The sequence below is a fragment of the Phaenicophaeus curvirostris genome, chromosome 14 (assembly GCF_032191515.1).
Source record: "Phaenicophaeus curvirostris isolate KB17595 chromosome 14, BPBGC_Pcur_1.0, whole genome shotgun sequence".
NCBI lineage: Eukaryota > Metazoa > Chordata > Aves > Cuculiformes > Cuculidae > Phaenicophaeus > Phaenicophaeus curvirostris.
In genome coordinates, this window is record NC_091405.1 from 11,860,979 (window position 1) to 11,879,640 (window position 18,662).

At 46.5% G+C, this 18,662-nt stretch overlaps 2 protein-coding genes across 6 annotated transcripts in view; one reads left to right on the forward strand and one right to left on the reverse strand.

Moving 5' to 3' along the window:
• The window catches only part of CPNE2 (copine 2), a 44,687-nt gene extending 41,445 nt beyond the window's left edge, over nt 1-3,242 (forward strand). For 4 of the 5 annotated variants that reach the window (XM_069868457.1, XM_069868459.1, XM_069868458.1 and 1 more), the window contains exons 15-16: nt 1,125-1,361; nt 2,652-3,242. In XM_069868457.1, coding sequence (XP_069724558.1) covers nt 1,125-1,361; nt 2,652-2,759 — 345 coding nt within the window. In that variant the 3' untranslated portion in view covers nt 2,760-3,242. Of the gene's footprint in view, nt 1-1,124; nt 1,362-2,651 lie in introns of those variants that run through there. The other variant, XM_069868460.1, reaches the window with a different exon arrangement.
• Nucleotides 3,243-6,472: 3,230 nt separating this feature from the next.
• On the reverse strand, nt 6,473-17,511 carry PSME3IP1 (proteasome activator subunit 3 interacting protein 1). The gene is made up of 7 exons (XM_069868493.1): nt 17,427-17,511; nt 15,305-15,450; nt 15,016-15,114; nt 14,052-14,174; nt 10,315-10,447; nt 8,368-8,432; nt 6,473-7,221 (listed from the first exon to the last, which is right to left on the reverse strand). The coding sequence occupies exons 2-7, from the start codon at nt 15,432-15,434 to the stop codon at nt 7,004-7,006; spliced, it is 768 nt and encodes a 255-aa protein (XP_069724594.1). The 5' UTR covers nt 15,435-15,450; nt 17,427-17,511; the 3' UTR covers nt 6,473-7,003.
• Between the last annotated feature and the right edge of the window lie 1,151 nt (nt 17,512-18,662).

Sequence of the window (18,662 nt, forward strand, 5' to 3'; positions counted from 1 at the left end):
CTGCCCCAGCAGCTGCAGTCGCGGCTTGGCAGAGGTGGCACTCAGCTGTGGCTGGAGCTGGAGGTGCCACCAGCACCTCTACCCCACTGCCATTTACTGACACCACCAAAATTCAGGGATCTCTCACCAATGCTCTCATGCGGTGACCGCTGCTCCCTGTGAGCTCACTCAGCTGCAGCCCCTGGAATCAGCTTATTCCACTCAGCCTGTGAAATACATTGTGATAAATGTTTGATGAGCTCTGCTCCCCCCCTCTTTTCCTGCGTACTATCAGCATTTTTCTCTGATCCTGTTACGGATTTCTCAGGAAGAAGGGAACAAATGAAAGTCCAACTTCCACTGATAACCAGTGCTGGCCACCAGGGAGGAGCATGCAGGTCGTCTGGAGTCTTACCCTCCAGACTCAGATGTTGGAGTCCTGCTCCTCAGACCTATGTCTCCCTTAGACTTACTCTGAAAAGTTTGGATTTAGGGGAAAAACTAGACCCTGGGCAGTACTCTGCAGGCAGAGCCAACGCATCAAAAGGGGTCAGGAAAGGGCTGGCTGCCTGCCCTGCCTTGGGAAAGCCTCCTCACCCATGTCCTTGGATTGTATTTAAGCTCGGCTCAACCTTGTTTGTACTTGGAGTTTAGCACTGGAGGGGCACAACAATGCTAACAAAAGGTTTCAGGAGATGTGGGCTGGAGGAAGACCAAAGAAAAGGGCTTGGAGTGGCGTTCCCTCTCTTGCTTTTCCGGGACGGCTGTGCTGGCGGTTTTCAGAGGAAATGGAAAGAATGAGGAGAGGAACAAAGGCCTTTAATGTGCTAAAGTGCTTTCGTCATTTCTCCAGCACTTGCAAGCTGTGTAATGTGCCAAAATTGTACCATTACTTGCCCTGAAGGTGGAGGAGATGAGCTTTTTGGGGGTCCAGATGCCCCAGATTCACTGAGCAGGACTGTCCATTTGTCTGTCCATCCGCCTGAAATTTCTGCAATGCTGGGAAAGGGGTGAACCTTGTGGTTCCAAATCCCTCCGCCCCAACGTGTGGAGCATCCCGGCTGCTCGCACCCTGTGACTTTGGTTACAGTGTGAGGGTGCCCCAGCATCCCGCTGGGTCTGACCCTCTGCCCTCCTCTCTGCAGCAATACTTCATTCTCCTCATCATTACGGATGGAGTGATCAGCGACATGGACGAGACGAGACACGCTGTGGTGCAGGCATCCAAGCTGCCCATGTCCATCATCATCGTGGGGGTGGGCAACGCTGACTTCGCCGCCATGGAGTTCTTGGACGGAGACAGCCGGGTCCTGCGCTCCCACACGGGCGAGGAGGCCGTGCGTGACATCGTACAGTTTGTGCCCTTCCGGGATTTCCGCAATGTGAGTGTGGACAGCAGGGGTGGGATCACAGGCAAAAATAAGAGTCTCAGGCCTGGAAATGTCCTGGGAAGAGGAGCAACCCTGGCACCCGCCTGCCTTACCCTGGCCCTAAACTCCACATTGAGTGATGAAGCTGGTGAAGGGGCTGGAGAACAGGCCGTACGAGGAATGGCTGAGAGAGCTGGGGGTGTTTAGCCTGGAGGAGGCTGAGGGGAGACCTCATTGCTCTCTACAACCACCTAAAAGGAAATTATGAAGAGGAGGGAGCTGGGCTTTTCTCCCAAGTGACAGGGGACAGGACAAGAGGGAATGGCCTCAAGCTCCACCAGGGGAGGTTCAGGCTGCACATTAGGAAAAGATTTTTCATGGAAAGGGTCATTGGGCACTGCAACAGGCTGCCCAGGGAGGTGGTTGAGTCACCTTCCCTGGAGATGTTTAAGGGATGGGTGGATGAGGTGCTGAGGGGCATGGGTTAGTGATTGATAGGAATGGGTGGACTCGATGATCCAGTGGGTCTTTTCCAACCTGTTGATTCTATGATCCTTCAGTGATGCTCTGGCATGAACCACATAAATCAGTGCTGCACGCAAGGGCAACGGTGCTTTTCATCTCTGTAGCGTGCTCCATCTGAGCATCCCCCCTGTTTCTACCACACCCTGTGATCACCAGGCAGGTGGGAGCAAAAACCAGTTAATTTTAGGAGGGCCTGGGTTCCCGCAGCAATCTGGGGTGGCGCTGGGCTCGTGTTCCTTGCTGCGGTACCACACCAGTGTCTCCATCCTCAGCGGGATGGCTGCCCAGTGCCCACCCCACTGCTGTGCGTTGGGAAAAAGCTGATGATTATTTTTTTTTTTAAAAAAAAAAGGACAAAAAGAAAAAGCAAAAAAAAGATGCAGTTCTCTGCCCATCTTGATCAGCAAGGAGTCAGCCCTGGGTCGGCTGCTGCTGCTGGCACAGGATTGCCAGAGGACACAGGAATTCAGCCTGTGCTTATCTTCCCTCTTCTTGCAACTACTCAGTGTCTTTCCACTTCACCTGCTGTTACTCAATACCTGGTTTTCTAACCTAACAAGGACATTTTATTCCTCCCTGCCAGTGAATTGCCTCCTGAAGGGAGGGTGTCGCATAGAATATAATAATCTCAGGTGTATGAAATGCTGACTTCCAGTAGATTCTTGTGGCTATTAAGTGAAATGCCATGGTCTGGAGTTGGGAACAGCCCAGGCACGTTTGCACAGTTGGTCCACCACAGCTGCTCTTACACTCTTTTGTGTTTCTTCTTGCCTGCAGGCCCCCAAGGAGACCCTGGCCAAAGCTGTGCTGGCAGAGCTGCCCCAACAAGTCGTGCAGTACTTCAAGCACCGAAACCTGCCACCCATCAACTCGGAGCCCGCCTAGAGCCGTGCCAGGCTGTGTCCTTTGCATGTTGCTGAAGCCTGCCGGTCCTACCGAAAGTGCATGTTCCACATGCTTTTAAGAGAAGAATGCCCTCTCCGAAACACTTTGTACTTCTTAATTTAATTGCGAAATTCTTAAAACTCATCCCAGAAAAGCGTCTGGATTCATTTTGTACAGTCCCAGCCCGAGGTAACACTAAGCAGCCAGGCCATGCCCTGATCCTGCTCTGTTGAGTTACTTTTCAGTATTGAATGTACTTTGTATAATTTTGGTGCAACAGGATACAATTTTTACAATCAAAACTTGCTTTTTCCAAGCAATTAATTGCTTAATATATTATTATCATTCAATGAACTGGTCACTGTATAGTTCTTGTATCTGTGTTGTACCTGTACCTCTGTCATGCTCTATGTTCATTTTTATACTGTGTATGTTATATTTGTTATACTCAGGTTAATAAAGAAACTTGGACATTTAAAACACAGTCTCCTAGAGGGTAAGCATCTTACGTGGTCAGCAGCGCTGGGTGTTTGAGAGGTCTGTGTGTGTTACTTGGGCTTTCACAGCAGCACCAGATGGATTATAGCCTTCCAGGTGATGGGGTGATGGTCCTTCTTGCCATGTTTTAAGCAAACTCTGGCTGTAACTGCTTGCTTTCCTCTGCACTTATCTCAAAAGCCACAGACTTTGCTGGGGCGGGGAGAAGAATAAAAGCCCAGCCAGCCCACCAAGGATGAGCAGTCTGCTCCTTCCACAGCTTTTGTGGGCCCACAGACACACTGCAAAATGCTTTCCCCACTTCTGCTCCATGGCATAGGCAAAAATCCAGTGGCAGCCACTAACCTAGTGCTCAGCATTTCTGCTTGCTGTGCCCCAGGCCATCAACGGTATCGTGCTCAAGGGTGGTTTACTGAACACAGAGGTCAATATGGATGCCCCAGGGAGGGCAGCAACCCCTCACTCCCATCCGTCAGCTCTGAGTGTCCACCTGAGCTGGGCACAGAGGACTGAGGTGTGTACACACACGTTCATGCTTGGGAAAACACCGGTGAACCCACAACAAACAGGCAAAGGGAGTTGCACAGTTCACCAATGCTTCATCTCTAGAAATTCTTCTGAGTAACAAAAGCTCCCTGCCGCCTGGGAAAAGATGGGCTGGGTAATGAAATCCTGCTCTCCAGCAGCTGCTCTGAGCTGCTCATCAGCAACATGCTCTCATCATCGATAATTGCTGCTTTCTTCCGTTGTTTAACTAGATTAAGGTCTTCTGAAGCTGGCAGGTAGAAAGTCGAATATACTGCAGGGATCGCCACTCTTGCCCTAAACTTGACCTCCCTTCTCCCCATTAGCAAAAGTGCTTCTGGTGGGAGGTTGGTGTCTCTAGGAAAAGCCAGACCAATGTGCACATGCATGTGCTACTGACAGTGTTTGTTGCCACCAACCACTGCCACCAAACGTGTGGTTGTCACTGAGTCACTAGCACGCAGGCTACTCTGTGCAGTCCCACGGCCCAGCCAAAGCCCGGAGCCGAAGCTGGTGGTGAGGTACCGAGTCACTCTGAGTATGGTGCTGGGCAAGGCCCCAGCCCTTGGGAGAGGTGAGACTGCTCCATGGAGTATTTGCTTTGTAAAGTTTTCTGGAGGGGATAAAAAAAACCCCGAAAACTCAGCCAACACCAATTTCTCCCCAAATGGAGAAGTAGCTTTCAAAGGATGGCTCGTTCAAAAAGAATGCTGTACGCAGCTCAGCTTCCAGCTCAAAGCCCATGGCTCTGGAAAAGTGGTTTCTTCTTTCTGTAAGAGAACCTCACATGCAGCTGCACTAGCTAGTAAGCTCTCCTGCAAGCAGAGTGTTTGGGGGGGGATTGTCATTTTTTTTAACACCTCTTGGAAGCTTTAAAAACTAGCACAGCCAACAAGCAGTTTATGAAGCTGTCCCTGGAGAGGGGATGAAGCATACGCTGTGCAATCACAGCAAAAAGAGAACAGTCTTAAGAAAAAAAAATTAACCACCCCCCAAAAAAATCTAAATTCACCATGGAATGACAGAGTAGCTGGAGCCAGCTCTTCTCCAGCATGTCAGCCCCAGGGCAAGGTTACTGCCACAGCTGCTATCTCCAGATTTATCCTCTTCATGCCCCAGCATGTTTCTCAGCGCACTTCAGTACGTTAACATCAGGTGCTGCTGAGTGCAAGAACATAAATGGGACCAAGGGATGGAGTGACAACCTGGGACAGCTCTGCAGCCTGTTTACACACAGCAGAGGTGACTCAGACTATAAGGCTTGTGTGAACTAAAGGTGTTCCCCACGTGCCCTATTCCTGCTCTTCAGGGAACAAGGGGAAAGCAGGGGGCCCTCACATCTGCTTTCACTGAATTACGTCTCCTCATGGCCTTATGTGATCCAATATAAGGACCATCATCCTCCTGGTCTCACCTGTAGCCCCCATGAACCACCACATCTGCCAACAGCTGGCTGCCAAATCCCACTATAAATTCCTGTCTAAATCAGCCATTTGGACTGCAGTTATGCAAAATATCACTTGGGAAAACATCCCCAGTGTGCTCACAGCTGTATTGACTCTACAGAGACTATCGATCTAGCTGAATACCAGGGAAGGAAACCTACATCTCCCTTTTGCTCTTGCAAATGCAACTTTCAAGAAAAAACATGCATTTTTTTTTGTGCACCACTTCCGTTTCACTCCATAGCTAGGCATGATGAAAGCCATCAAAAGCAAAGCACTATAGAGGCTGCAAGAGATCTAGCTATTTTCCACCTGAAAGAGCCATAATTACAGTAGCTGGAGAAGAGGCAGGAGTGACTCTGGAGCAAACACAAGAGGTCCCGGGCAGCCCAGAACAGAAGGAATTAGTGTGTTTGTAAAGATCTGATTTCGGAACAGGGTTGTGCAAACAGAAAAGGTATTTGGCCAAGGATAGCTTCAGCAAGAGCATATGGTTCCTTTCCCAAAGTTCAACACTCAAGCTAAGGCATGAATCCTGCTTAAAGGGCTTCTGTTTTCACTGCTTTTATCTCAGCTGCTCTTACAAGTTGCTTAGCATCACGATCGGATAACTGCCCTTTGGTACACACTGTTTTCTCTGTCCAGCTGTTTTCTCAGAAGCACGTACACTTCAGCACAGCACATACAGCAGGACTGCTGAGAGGGAGGCTGTCACAAAGACATTTCCACCTCTGAGAGGTTGAGCTGAGCCGTTCCAACCCACTGAGGCTCTTGGCACAGAAGTGAAAAGGATGGACCCTCAGCTTTCACAGCCTATTTCTTGTTCGTTCCTGGCTTTCCGGTCCACACTACCTGTAAACAGCCCATGCAAAGTTTCTTAAATCCAATACAGCTCCAACAACCACCGACAGCAAAAATGAAGTTCCCAACTTCTGCACAGAGGCCTGAATGAAGTGAGCTATCCCACCCTCTCTGGATTCATGCTCTTCAGGGCACTGCTGCACAAAAGCTGAGTGACTTGTCAAGTGCCAGTGCAGGAGCAATGGTCTTTAAGCAGAGCAGCCAACTGCAGCTCCTCTCCGAACTTACTCAGAACAAGGGTTTTCCACCACCATCTCTGCATTTGTAGGAGGCTGGCTGCTTCTTCTGGATGGTAGTTTGAGGAAGGGGTTGGTTGGGCAGAGCAGAAATTGCTTAATGGAAAGAGAACAATTATGAATGGCACAAGCTGAGATGAAAAAAAAATGCATTCAGAATGTCTTTAATCATGTAACACTAAAACTTCTTTACAGTGTCATGGCAATCTACACTTCACCATCTGCTCAATTTTTATCCTGCCCCCATTTCTCAAATACAGAATAAAAATGACATTTTAAAACGGAACACATGGCTCTTTCAACAAGACTTTGGTGCTTCAAGTGAGTATTTTTTTTGCCTGTTAGTCTTGTATAAACTTCTCAGATCACCAGAATTCATTGTTTCCATAAGAATTTTAATAGATAAAGCTCTCTTCTCCCTACCCTCAGATCTTCATTACATTATTAGGAGTGCCTTCTAGTTTAGGACGGCAGCCTTTCTCCAGGCTCAGTGTGCACCCCAGCAATGAGTTGTGGGGTGGGGGGGTGAAAAAAATAAATGAGTTACTTTAGGAGTATCTGAATGTATTAAAGTTGAGAAGTTAGCTAGAAAGATTGTACTCGGGTCAGAAGGATGCATCAAGCATCCATCAGGGCTTTGGAAGATACTCTGCACTACATTACACATGGAGGGATTTCCTTATGGGCCATCAAAGAAATTGTTGCTACGAAAGACAGAAGAGACGATCTTTCCAGTGGAATTAATAGTGCCTTCACTATCCGAGCTGGACTCCGAATCACTGCTTCCTGAGTAGGCGCCCAGGCCAGGCAGGATCCCAATGCAGACGGCTGCTGAGGGACAGTGGACTGTGGAGCCTCCCACTGAGCTGCTCCCCAAGGGAACAGAGGATGGTTTTTCTGAAAGAGAGGAACCTCAGTCAAAAATAAGAATGCATGAAAGGGGTTTTAATCAGCCCAGGAACTGCTTTGCGTCATTCACCTGCTATTGCCACATCAGTGGTGGATGATTGCAGGATTTAATTAAAGCATAAGGCAGCTTTATGCTGTAATGAAGTTGTTCTGACAGGAAGGACTTGCTACCTCAAGGGATTTTTTTTTTTCTCCTCATCACTAGTTTAAGCCCAGCTCTACACTGGCATTACAGATTTTTATTCTAAAGTTGTCAGTTTGATGCTTGTCAAATATCAAACCCACTAAATAAGAATAAATAGCTCTGCTTTGTGTAATTGAATATTTTCTGTGATATAACAGCACAGTTGAGGAAAAGTTTTATTCCATCGCTCTGCTAGTCAACGTCTCCCATCTTCCATGGCTAATTAATTAATTTCCAGTGTTCTGAAGTTTACTGAACAGAAGGAGATTCAGAAATCGCCTTGGGTTGTCATTATACAACTGCAGCTCACCCTACGTGTCAGAGGATCTTGACAGCAAGTCAGTTGTAGCTCTGACAGCTACAACTGAAATGCAACTTAATCTTTCCTCTAGTTCCCCACAATATTTCTGAAACAAATTGGTTTCAGGACGGACAAGATCACTTCACATCAGGAAAAGCTAATAGTGGAAGTATACAACTATATCAAATTCTGTTGCTAATAGGAAGAGGATGACCTGTTCTCCATGTCTCACGGTGACAAGACAAGCACAAAGCTTCAAATGCAGCTACAGAGACTTCTATTAATTACCAGGTAAAATTCTTTAAGGGTAAAATCAGTTAAGCATTAGAATAAACTCCCTAAGGAACGTACGCAATCTCTATCTGTGGAGATTTAAGAGCACGTTAGACAAACATCTGTCAGGACTGGTTTAGGCAAGGGACAGACTGATGACCTGCAGAGGTTCCCTCCAGCCCTATTTTCTGTGAAGGCTGTCAGCACCTATAGTTACCATTTCTACTGCTTTAAGAGAGAACGTGCCAACTGCAGTCTGTGCTGTCTTGCATAATGAAGGAGCAGAAAAGCAAATCCTCTATCAGATTTAACACCAAGTCAGTTGCTGTTCAGGTGAGAGACAGGCAGCTTCCCACATGCAGAAATCAGGACATACCTTGATTCTTTTCGTCATGATCAGTATCTAGCTTTAACCTCTTCACACTGTTACCACCATCTGAACTGTGGAAAAAATAAGAAAGTGTCTTGTTCCACATATGCAACCACTTCATTACTGGGAAGTTAAAGTCACATCTCTGCCTCAAATGCTACAGCAAATGCCAGCAGGATCCCCTGATGACCATCTCTTCTGACTGCTGTTGACTGGGGCAACATGCAGGATCCTAGAAAGAGTCAACACCTACACTGGAAGTATCATCTGTTCACCTGGGAAACAGAAACACGCCTCTGACAGTCCAAGTCAGACCTCTTGCACAACAACTCAGAGTCGCCTCTTCAGCTGGAAGTACCCCACAGGAGATCAGGAATGACTACCTAAGCTTCAGCCACACCACATGACCCAGAGGCTTGCACGTGTTGATGGTAACCACGCTTGCTGGTGCAAGATCCATGCCTTTTCCCCTCCAGGGTTTCCTTCCCATCCCTTCAAGCACTGAGAGAGTCTGTTCCAAAACATCTAGAAATCTTGCACCCAGTAAGAAGCCCAGAAGGCTTTGCAGAAATTCATACACAGATGCACTGCCTGACCTAAAAACGAAAGGGGTTCTCACTGCTCAGTTTCCTTTTTCCCCCTCTTGCACATTCCCAATTCTAAACCATCCACATAAACAAACGCTTCCCAACTTCAGCTTGATGAACTAAGTGATGAAGCATGAGCGCCACTATGCATTAACTCTTTTCTGTCCCTGTCAGAACACGCAGTACAGACGAAAGGCTATTCTGTGTGGAGAGGTTTTAATAGTAATACATCCTTACAGGAAACTACAAAGCTCAGAGAGCAGATGTTGAGGTCACACTACACTTGGCTTTGGCCAGTTTGCAATAAAAGATAAGATGGCAAAAATAGAAGACTGCAAAGCAAGTCTGCAATGGCACTGACATCTCAGTTAAGATGGTATCTTCAAATAGATGCCATCTGCAGACTTTAGACGTGCCATTAAGCACACGCCAGCTCCTTCTTTCCATCCTACTGGGTTAAACACTAGCGGTTACAAGAAAAAAATCATTGTTGCCTACTTATCAGTTCAGCGTTTTTCTCCTCTGCCTTACAAAAACCCAAACAACTACCCAGCCCACCCCCTACCATTAGCTGGTGGAAGCATTTGCTTGAGTTTTCAGACATGCAATTACTGCTGCACTGGGAGCTAAACACCACTCCGCAAGATAAGCGTCTAAAATAATCTCTCATTCTCTGAATTTTGAGATGTCAGTATTCATCTGAAGTATTAAACGACTCGTCCGTGGGAAATAAGTCTGCTGCCATGGGCCTAGTTTCTCCATAACCTGTAGCACACTAGCAGCTGTGTTTGCAGGCCAAGATCAAAACAGCAAACAGATCACAAATCCAGCTGCCATCTCCCTGGGATGGAGAGGGTGTTGATTGATATATCTATGCAAATCATTGAGGAACAAGGGAAGTTTGCCTGATGTTAAATTGGTACACAAAGCTCTTCTCTTGTAACCTAAGTCTCCCCCATGCTGCCGCCAGAAGCAATTAAAACAAAACATTTTAGACACAGAAAGAAATGGATGATGACACATGCAAACCTGAATGAAATTACAGTGAGGTGACACCGATATATACAAACAGAGATGTAAAAGAGATTCCCTCTAGATCCCCAAGTGGGATTGCCCAAGCCTGGCAGTCTAGAATGAAGAGTCTACCCACTTGATTTACACACACTTATCTATTTGAATTGCTCCATGTTTTTCCCACAGTTTGTGAGAGCCTATAGAAACAAGGCTGGTCTTTTCTTATACCTCCCCCTTTTTTCTTTAGGGCTAAGGTTCACACCTCACTCTCTGGAGGCAGTTTTGGCCTGCCTCCCTTTACAGTGCTAACTGGGTTCCGTTCCTCATGAATTTATAGAGGTGTGAAACTAACCTTCTGTGTTTCACAGCTCCTGCCAACAGCTTTGCCTGAGAGAATTTGTTCTTGTTTTCCACTGACTTCATGGGCAATTTCTTCTCAGTTTCCTTCTTTGGGTCCATACTGACACCCACTTTGGTGAGAGTGCTGTGAATTAAGGGTTAAGGATCAACCAGGAAGGAAAAGAGAAAATAGACACTTCCTCCCCGATATATTTAGCCAGCTCTGCTGACAGCAGTGGCTGAAGTTCATTCACATATTCTATCAAAATAAACTTATTTGTAATGACATTTACCTGGCAACCTCGGCCAAGACAGAGAGACTTTACTCTCTGGGTTCAGAGCTCTTAGGTATCAATACCAGCTCCCCCTGCGAAGATGTCCAGCCAGCAGACTAGAAGCTGCTTTTCTGAAGTCAGAATGGTACAACACACAACACATCCAGCACCCATAAACATACCCATTGTCCTTCCTTTTCCTAAAGGCCTTAGGAAAACAAAAAGGTCAGACTGCACCAAAAAAATTTCTGCTTCAAGCCCCAATCCTTACCAAAAAAAAACCTAAGTAGCAAAATGTAGACTCACTTCTGCTCCTCAAACCTTCCTTTTGCTGAGCCCAGCAGACTTCAGCCTAGCAAAGCAAACCAATTTAATTTTCTGCTTTGTTACTTACGACTAACTTTTCAGCTTATCTCTTTGTATGGGCCATGAGGCTATTACAGCTGGTTTGAACACCAGCTCCGAGAGGAAGGAGACAGATCTGATTAAGGGTGCATGTGGACCAAGATTCACCCAAAAGACTGTGACTGCACAGAAAAACTAAGTAGCTTAAAACTGTGTCAGCAAGGCAGGATGCAGCTGAAACCTTTAATGAGGTGGAGAAGCTTAAGCGGGTTCTCAGACAGGATAAGAAGGAGCTGGGTCTGTTATTAAGGCACACTCACTCTGTGCACACACTAAACGTATATGATTTCCCTACAGATATAGCAGTGATTTAGACTGCTCCCTACCTCATCTGAAAGGCTTCGCCAAAACTAGACATTCAGTTTTATTTATTTTTAAGATGGCACTGGAGTGCCATCCTGTGGCTATCAGAAGCAATCTGAAAGCTCATTGTGTCTAACACTGATGTTGCCACACACATGATTCCACACACTACGGCACTCAACTTCCACATCTCAGATCATTACCTTGCTATGTTCTAATCCTGCACTACAAAAGCCTGGCTTAGAAACCCAAAGACTTTTCTTTTATAAGATACTGAATCATGGGCTTTGCACATCCATCCAGGATGCCATTCTTCTTAGGCTCCATAACTACCAGAGACACAGCACGTTATTAACAGAGATTTTATGTGCACTGCTGCCATTAGCAAATGTAACACTCTACCTGACCAAGAAGCATCCCCTTCTCAAGATGGTTACATCGAAATAAACCTCTCAAACTTAAATATGAACTGCATTAAAAAAGCCTTCTTACAGTAAAGCCTGTTTCTTGGAGGGGAGCTTTTCCTACATTTACACAGGACATAAGACAAGAATGTCTGAATACTTGAATACTACTTGGAACTGGCTTCAAAAAATATCTGTAAATCTTTAAACACCATCAGACCAGTGGGGTCTGGATAGGGTAAGGAGCAAAAGAACTTAGTTGTTCATGTAGAAGGAAGTGAAACCCCTATGCATCCATGCATATAAATTTCTTATGCTTGAGAGCGCATTAAACTATTCCAAGGGATGTTTATTTATCCTTTAGACATACAAATTCATGATTGTTCAACCTAAAAAATGAAGGAAAATAAGAAAGGAAATAAACTCTGTACTTGAATATTGGCATAGATTTTACAATTAAAACTAATGCCTCTGGGTATCTTAAATTGGATGTTATACCGGGAAAAGCACTGGATAATCAAACCCACTGTGTTTATACTCCTCTTACTAGTTTGGAAGAGTGCTTGAACAGTACCTATAGATCCAGCACATTTACTTAACATCCATTTTTTTGTCTCTGTAATAATAAATCTTTAGTTACAAGCTGGAGATGCAAACCCACCTTTTGCATTTTAAAAGAACACCACCAAAAACTTCAAATACAGATAGGTAATTTTGCAAGTAATTTTGCTCTGGGGTTGTTTGGGTTGGACTGGATGATCTCAAAGGTCTTTTTCAACCTTAACAATTCTATGATTCTATGAAATATTACAGTTAAATAAAAAATAATTTTTAAAAAGGGAACAGGCAAAATTCCTCAGTTTCTCATGACGTGAGGTGACTAGAAAAACATTCTCTCTCCCTCCACCCCATCAGCACTAAATTCTACAGTTTAATTTACAGCAAGACTTCAGATACAGAGCCAGACGATACAACTAAGACCGCAAAGACTGAGGTTAGATGGCCTGTACATCCAGAATAGGCCCTGCTCGGTAAATTCATGGATCAGTGGCTAATTCAAGACAACATAAGAATCCCCTCTGGGCTGGTATGGTTCACCCTAGATGTATGTGACCTAACTCGAGCTGTCAGCTGCTTCCACAGCACAATCTTACACTGCATATCCCTGCATCGGCCAGACCCGCAAGCAACCATCACTGAAACTAAATATATCCCATGAACATCCCATTATTAGATCCAACAATCAAGAAAATATTCCAAATCCATCAACCAACTACAGCCTCACTCCGAAGTAAACAAATGCATCAGTATATTTTTTTCATAAACTACTGAGATAACTTAGATGCTCTTCACAGAACACATACTCTAGGTTATAAATGATTAACTTATAAAAGACAATAAACATCTTTGTAGTACTGGCACTATGCAACCTTATTTGCTGACTGGTTTCGGTGCCCTCCTTGTGTTCACAAATTCATTTATATTAAAGCATCCTTGAGAACTTGTGCTTTGTTTACTGATGACTTAAAAGCACCTGTTTTCATAAGGAAGCAAAGAAACCATCAGGTTCTGCACAGATACAGTAAACTCCAAAAAAACAATGTTTGGCTTAGGGTAGAAACCCTCAAATAATTACAGCCTCCCTTGACTGGCACTGATTAGAGAGAAAAAGCATCCTATATTATTTTCTAGCACATCTTCATGAAAATTTGGCATTTAACAGCAAAGCCAAACTGTTCTGCTCTTAGCGCTGCCTCAAAGTTTGTATTACCCAAAGGACCTGGGTCTCCATTGGCACTGAGTTCTCAGAAGAAAGAACATCTACACAAATGTATTTAACTTCTCATCCTGCAGCTATCAGAAAGGGAAGAAGTAGTTAAAACTTCAAGAATAACAACAGAGAGAGCAATTCAAACATTATTTCAAACCAGTATGGTAAAGCCAGTCCACATGCAGTTAAAAAAACAAAGAAGAACATTTGCTTTCTAAGAAGAAGACAGAAGCAAAAGATCAGAAGTAATATGCTGGTTTGCCTTTACATTCTCTTTCTCTTTTTTTGTCTATGGTATTTCACACCCTCAGTAACAGGAAAAAAAACCAAAAACCAAAACAGCAAAAAACAGACAATGGGAATAGGTAGAAGGAAAGAAAAGTACCAAGGACATATTGTGGTTGAGCAGGGAAATATCAGACATTACAGCAGGAAATCCAATCTACAATGAAAATATTAAACTTTATAAGTTTACCATTGTATGTGTTCTGTAAAGCAGTTCTACAGAAAGAATGCCAATGACAGAATAAAACTACAGCCTGGTTTCTTATCCCCCTCTTCATAATTGCCAGTCATTTTAATGCAAAGGATATTCTGTACTCATTTAGTTCTTTCAGCTCTTCTTCTCTTCGTTGCTTTTCTAGTAGCTCTTGCTGTCGAGAAACCTCATCAAGGAAATGCGTCTCATCTTCATCTAAGCCTCTTACCATATTTTCTGAATAAAGGAAAAAGAATGCATATTAATAAGCTAAAAGTATTCACGGAGCAGCCATTTATTTTGCATTACTTCATCATTTTCTCAGAACGTTATCTGATGATTTATAACTCCCCATAAATGCAGGTAAGTGTCTACTTCTCATACATGACACTGCTAACACTGCTGAGGTAGAAAAATCTGCAGAACCGGGAACGCAGTGAGTAGAGTCCTGGGTGACTGACTGAAGTGGGTACTCAGGCAGTCAAGCTTTTTTCTTGAGAAAAGGATACAAAGCAAACTCCACAAGCTATCTGTGGGATTCTGTGATTAAGGAGTGAAAATACTTCAGTTGATGGTACTGGATGCTCACAAGCTGTAAGCCTCACATGCTTAAGCATACAAACTACAACAAACTAATATAGTTTGAACACACCACTATTACTACAAAGACAAGCAAGATAATTCATAGGAAGCCATGAAATGCTGTTGGACTTGCTGATATAATTAAGGGAAATTGATTATATTTTCACACAAGAAGCCTTTCTGCAGTTCTGAAATGCAATTTGGAATAAATTAAAGAAAACGAGGAAAACCCACGTTAAGTAATGATATATTAGTTGTTTTGGCTTCAGACACAGAGTTTGAGCCTGTCTCCTCAGAATCTGTTCTTTAAACAATCAATAACTGGAAAAACACACATTACTTCTCCCCATTTCAATAATACTTTTCTAAGGCCTCTGTTTATTTCTCAGAGAGGCAGACAAGACATACAGGCCCCCTTGATGTTGTGTGCGGTTGTTGCATACAATATACGCAGTGTGCTGGGTTTTGGTTCACAGGAGTAACTGCTGGCACTTACTGAATTTAAATTGCTCCTCAAATTCCTGCTGCTTCTTTTCTCTCTGTTCCTGAAGTCTTTCATACAATGAACGTGGATCATACGCCTCCTCTGGGCATTCTTAAAGGAACAAACAAATCACGAAATTAAATTTTATGTTAGAAATACTAAAACGCCAACAACTCTTAGTTCCTTAATGTAAAAACCTTCTGGAATTGTAAACACAAGCTATGACCTTTAATTTCTGTTTTGCATGAAAGTGCAATGTTCTCCAATCTCTTCCCTATAATTATTAAAATCTATCCCATACCTTTGGGATCCTCAGGTTTTCGGACCTTTTCCCATTCTTCTTGCCTTCTCTTTCGCCGCTCCTCTAGCTCTGATTCAGACACAAACCTCTTGTTAATGACAAGGTCGGCAGTACCATCTCCCCCATCCATTGTGGAGCAGTCAGTCCTAAAAACACAATATGAAAGACATCAAGGGCCTGACTGCACTTGTCAGTTTGTGAGACATTACTATAGATCCTCAAAAACAGACCTGCTGCACTTACAATAACTTCAGTTCTCTAAAGACTGTGACACTGACACCGTACGTACTGAGATAGCTACTCATTGCTCAGCTACTAAGACCAATAGCACCACCTATTACTCCTTTTCTTCTTCATAATTACCTCTTCCCTGGGAGCTGCCTGCCTCAGGATGTTTGTCTAAAAATTATATTTTAATGCAATTTTCCAAACTCCACTGGATTGAAATTGCTTAAAAAAACATATAAAATAATAAAAAACTACCCCCACGCCTTTTACTGACATCCGTTTTTCAGTTACACTCTCTGCTCTAGAGATAGGAAGATTTGACACTTTGCCTTCACTTCACTCAAGTTCTTTCTGCCCGTCTTCAAAAACCTGAGAAAGCTTGCCTGCCTTCAATGACTGGAATACACATGCTTAATGGTGAGGTCTCAGAAATTAGCAACTAATGACCTTCAAAAGCATTCTGCACCTCTCTGCAGCTTAGAGAGTTAGGCTAGGACAGACTACGCTGGAGGCTCTGTCAGTTCAAGAGGTGAGTGAAAGAGGGAATTCCCTTGGGCTAAAACAGAGCAGGGATCAGAAAACAGGAGCAACACTTCTGACCAAGTGAGCACAGCTCTTTCATACAGAGTACACCTGCCCTTGGCTTCAGGAGACCCTAATACTTGAGTATTGGCCAGGTACCTATCTCCGTACCAGGTGCAGGGTGGACATGCTCCAAGGAGTCATCCTAAGAAGGAAACTCATGGTCTTAATGCCTGTAAGCACAGGATGAAACAAACTGCTTCTGCTTGTCTTCCACTCCTCCTTTCAAGATTTATTCTGCCAGATCCAGGCTACAGAACAAGGCATTAAGCCTGTATACACACATACAACATAAACACGGCACTAGCAGCTATCTGTTTAAAGTCGTACTAACTTCACACTTTTTTCTAGTTTCTCTTTATTTCCTTGCTGCAACTTCAGCAAGAATCTGAAGGACTACAGATAACTGCCCCCTGCACCGCCAAGCAGTATCCATGTAGGACCTCAAACTGCCTGCATTTCAGCACTGGAAGAGAACTTGATATATTTATTCTCCCAGGAAGGGAGGGATGCAGCAACCCAAATAACAGAAGGAACTAGTTTATCATCCTTCCTTTGTACCACAAGCAATCACACCTGCAGAAAGCAGACTACTGAAAATCTTACAAAAATTGATGCTTTTCTGGCGTTTTGTTTGTAATACAACCAACGAATTGAGGTCTCCAGAGAAATCCAGGTTACAGCACCAGAAAAATATTTGTCAGAGCAGGATGCATTCTTAAGGTGGGAATTACTGAAAGAAGACAAGACAAAAGGATTCTCCTAAGAGCTGGGGAAAGGAAGGACAGACCAAAGGTTGGTGATTTTATATTTTGTTGTTTTCTTTTTCATTATCTAACAAAAATTCCCCCAAGGTAAGTCTACTTTCCAGAAAGCATGGAACATCTGCTCTTTAGACTATCGCTTCTGAAGGTGGTTTGAGCTGGAAACCTACAGAGAAGATGAAAACTCTCTCCTGAATCCAGGTCCTAATGACAAGGCCAGCCTTCCCGCCCCAGTGCTGTACAAACAAGATAAGCTGGTTCTGCACTTGTGTCAGCTCAACCTGTCCTTTCTGAGAGAAAATAAAAGGTTTCAATATAACGGGCAAGGCACAGTATCACCTGGAGACTAAAGCCTTCAACAGTAAACCACCTACCACCGGGCCGGGGCGCTCCCCGAGCGTCAAGCTCAGCCTCCCGGGCGCGGGCCCGGCCCTCACCCACCTCCTCTCCGCCTTCCCTTCCCAGATCGCTCCCGGGTCCCCGGCCCGCTCCGCCCCCGCACCTGAGCTGCCCCCAGCCCAGCCGCAGCCCCCGCCACCAGCCCGTACCGCGGCCGCCGGCCCGTCACAGCGAGAGGCGCAGCCGGGCCCCGAGCGCCGCCATTGAGCCCCTCTCGCAGCCCCGCCCACTTCCTCCCCGCCGGCGCTCGCCCCGCCCCTTCCGCCCGCCAGAGCCAACCGGGTGAGCTCTTCCTTCAGCGACCCCGCCTCCCCAGGTAGCCAATCCCAGCTGCTCTTACGGAACGTAGCGGAGGGCTGGAGCTGCGATTGGCCGAAGCGCTGGGGCGGGGGCGGGGCCGAGTCGCCCGGGAGACAGTGGGGGGCGGGGCCTGGACAGAGTGGGGCGTGGCTTGGCTCAATGGGGGCGTGGTCTGCGGTGTGAGGGCGCAGTGTGTCCCGAGGGGGCGGGGCCTGCCCCGAGGGGCGTGGCCGGGCCGTGCGCGGCCTCCATCTTTCCGCCGTGCGCGGCACAAAGGAGCGGCCGCCGGGCCGGGGCGCGCCGGGTGGGGCTGCGGAGGCCCCGCTGGGGCGAGCAGCGGCGTCGGGAGGCGGTAGGGATGAGCTTGTGATGGGTACTCAGCCCGTGCTGAGGGCGGCGGCGGGCCCGGGCGCCTACCGGGCCCCGTTAATGAAGGGAGAGCGCGGGGATCGCGCCCGGAGCCAGGCAGGGGCTGGGGGCCTGAGGCAACGGCCCTTCCCCAGGGCCCCCCCCACCCGCCCCCTTCCTCGGGGCTTCCTCACGCCTTCCTACACCCTATCCCCCTTTCTCTTCCCCTCGTTTCCCGGGGCTCCCCCACTCCTCTTCCCCACCCCGTTTCCCGGGGCTCCCCCCACCCCTCTTCCCCCCCAACCTTGTTTTCCGGGGCTCCCCCCACCCCTCTTCCCCCCCAACCTTGTTTCCCGGGGCTCCCCCCACCCCTCTTCCCCCCCAACCTTGTTTCCCGGGGCTCCCCCCACCCCTCTTCCCCCCCATCTCGTTTCCCGGGGCTCCCCCCACCCCTCTTCCCCCCCATCTCGTTTCCCGGGGCTCCCCCCACCCCTCTTCCCCCCCATCTCGTTTCCCGGGGCTCCCCCCACCCCTCTTCCCCCCCATCTCGTTTCCCGGGGCTCCCCCCACCCCTCTTCCCCCCCCGTATCGTTTCCTGGGGCTCCCTCCACCCTTTCCCCAACACCCCGCGTTTCCCGGGGTTCCCCCCCCCCCCTTCCCCCCACCTCGTTTCCAGGGGTTCCCCCCCCCACCCCTTCCCCCCCCCCTCGTTTCCTGGGGTTCCCCCCCTCCCACCT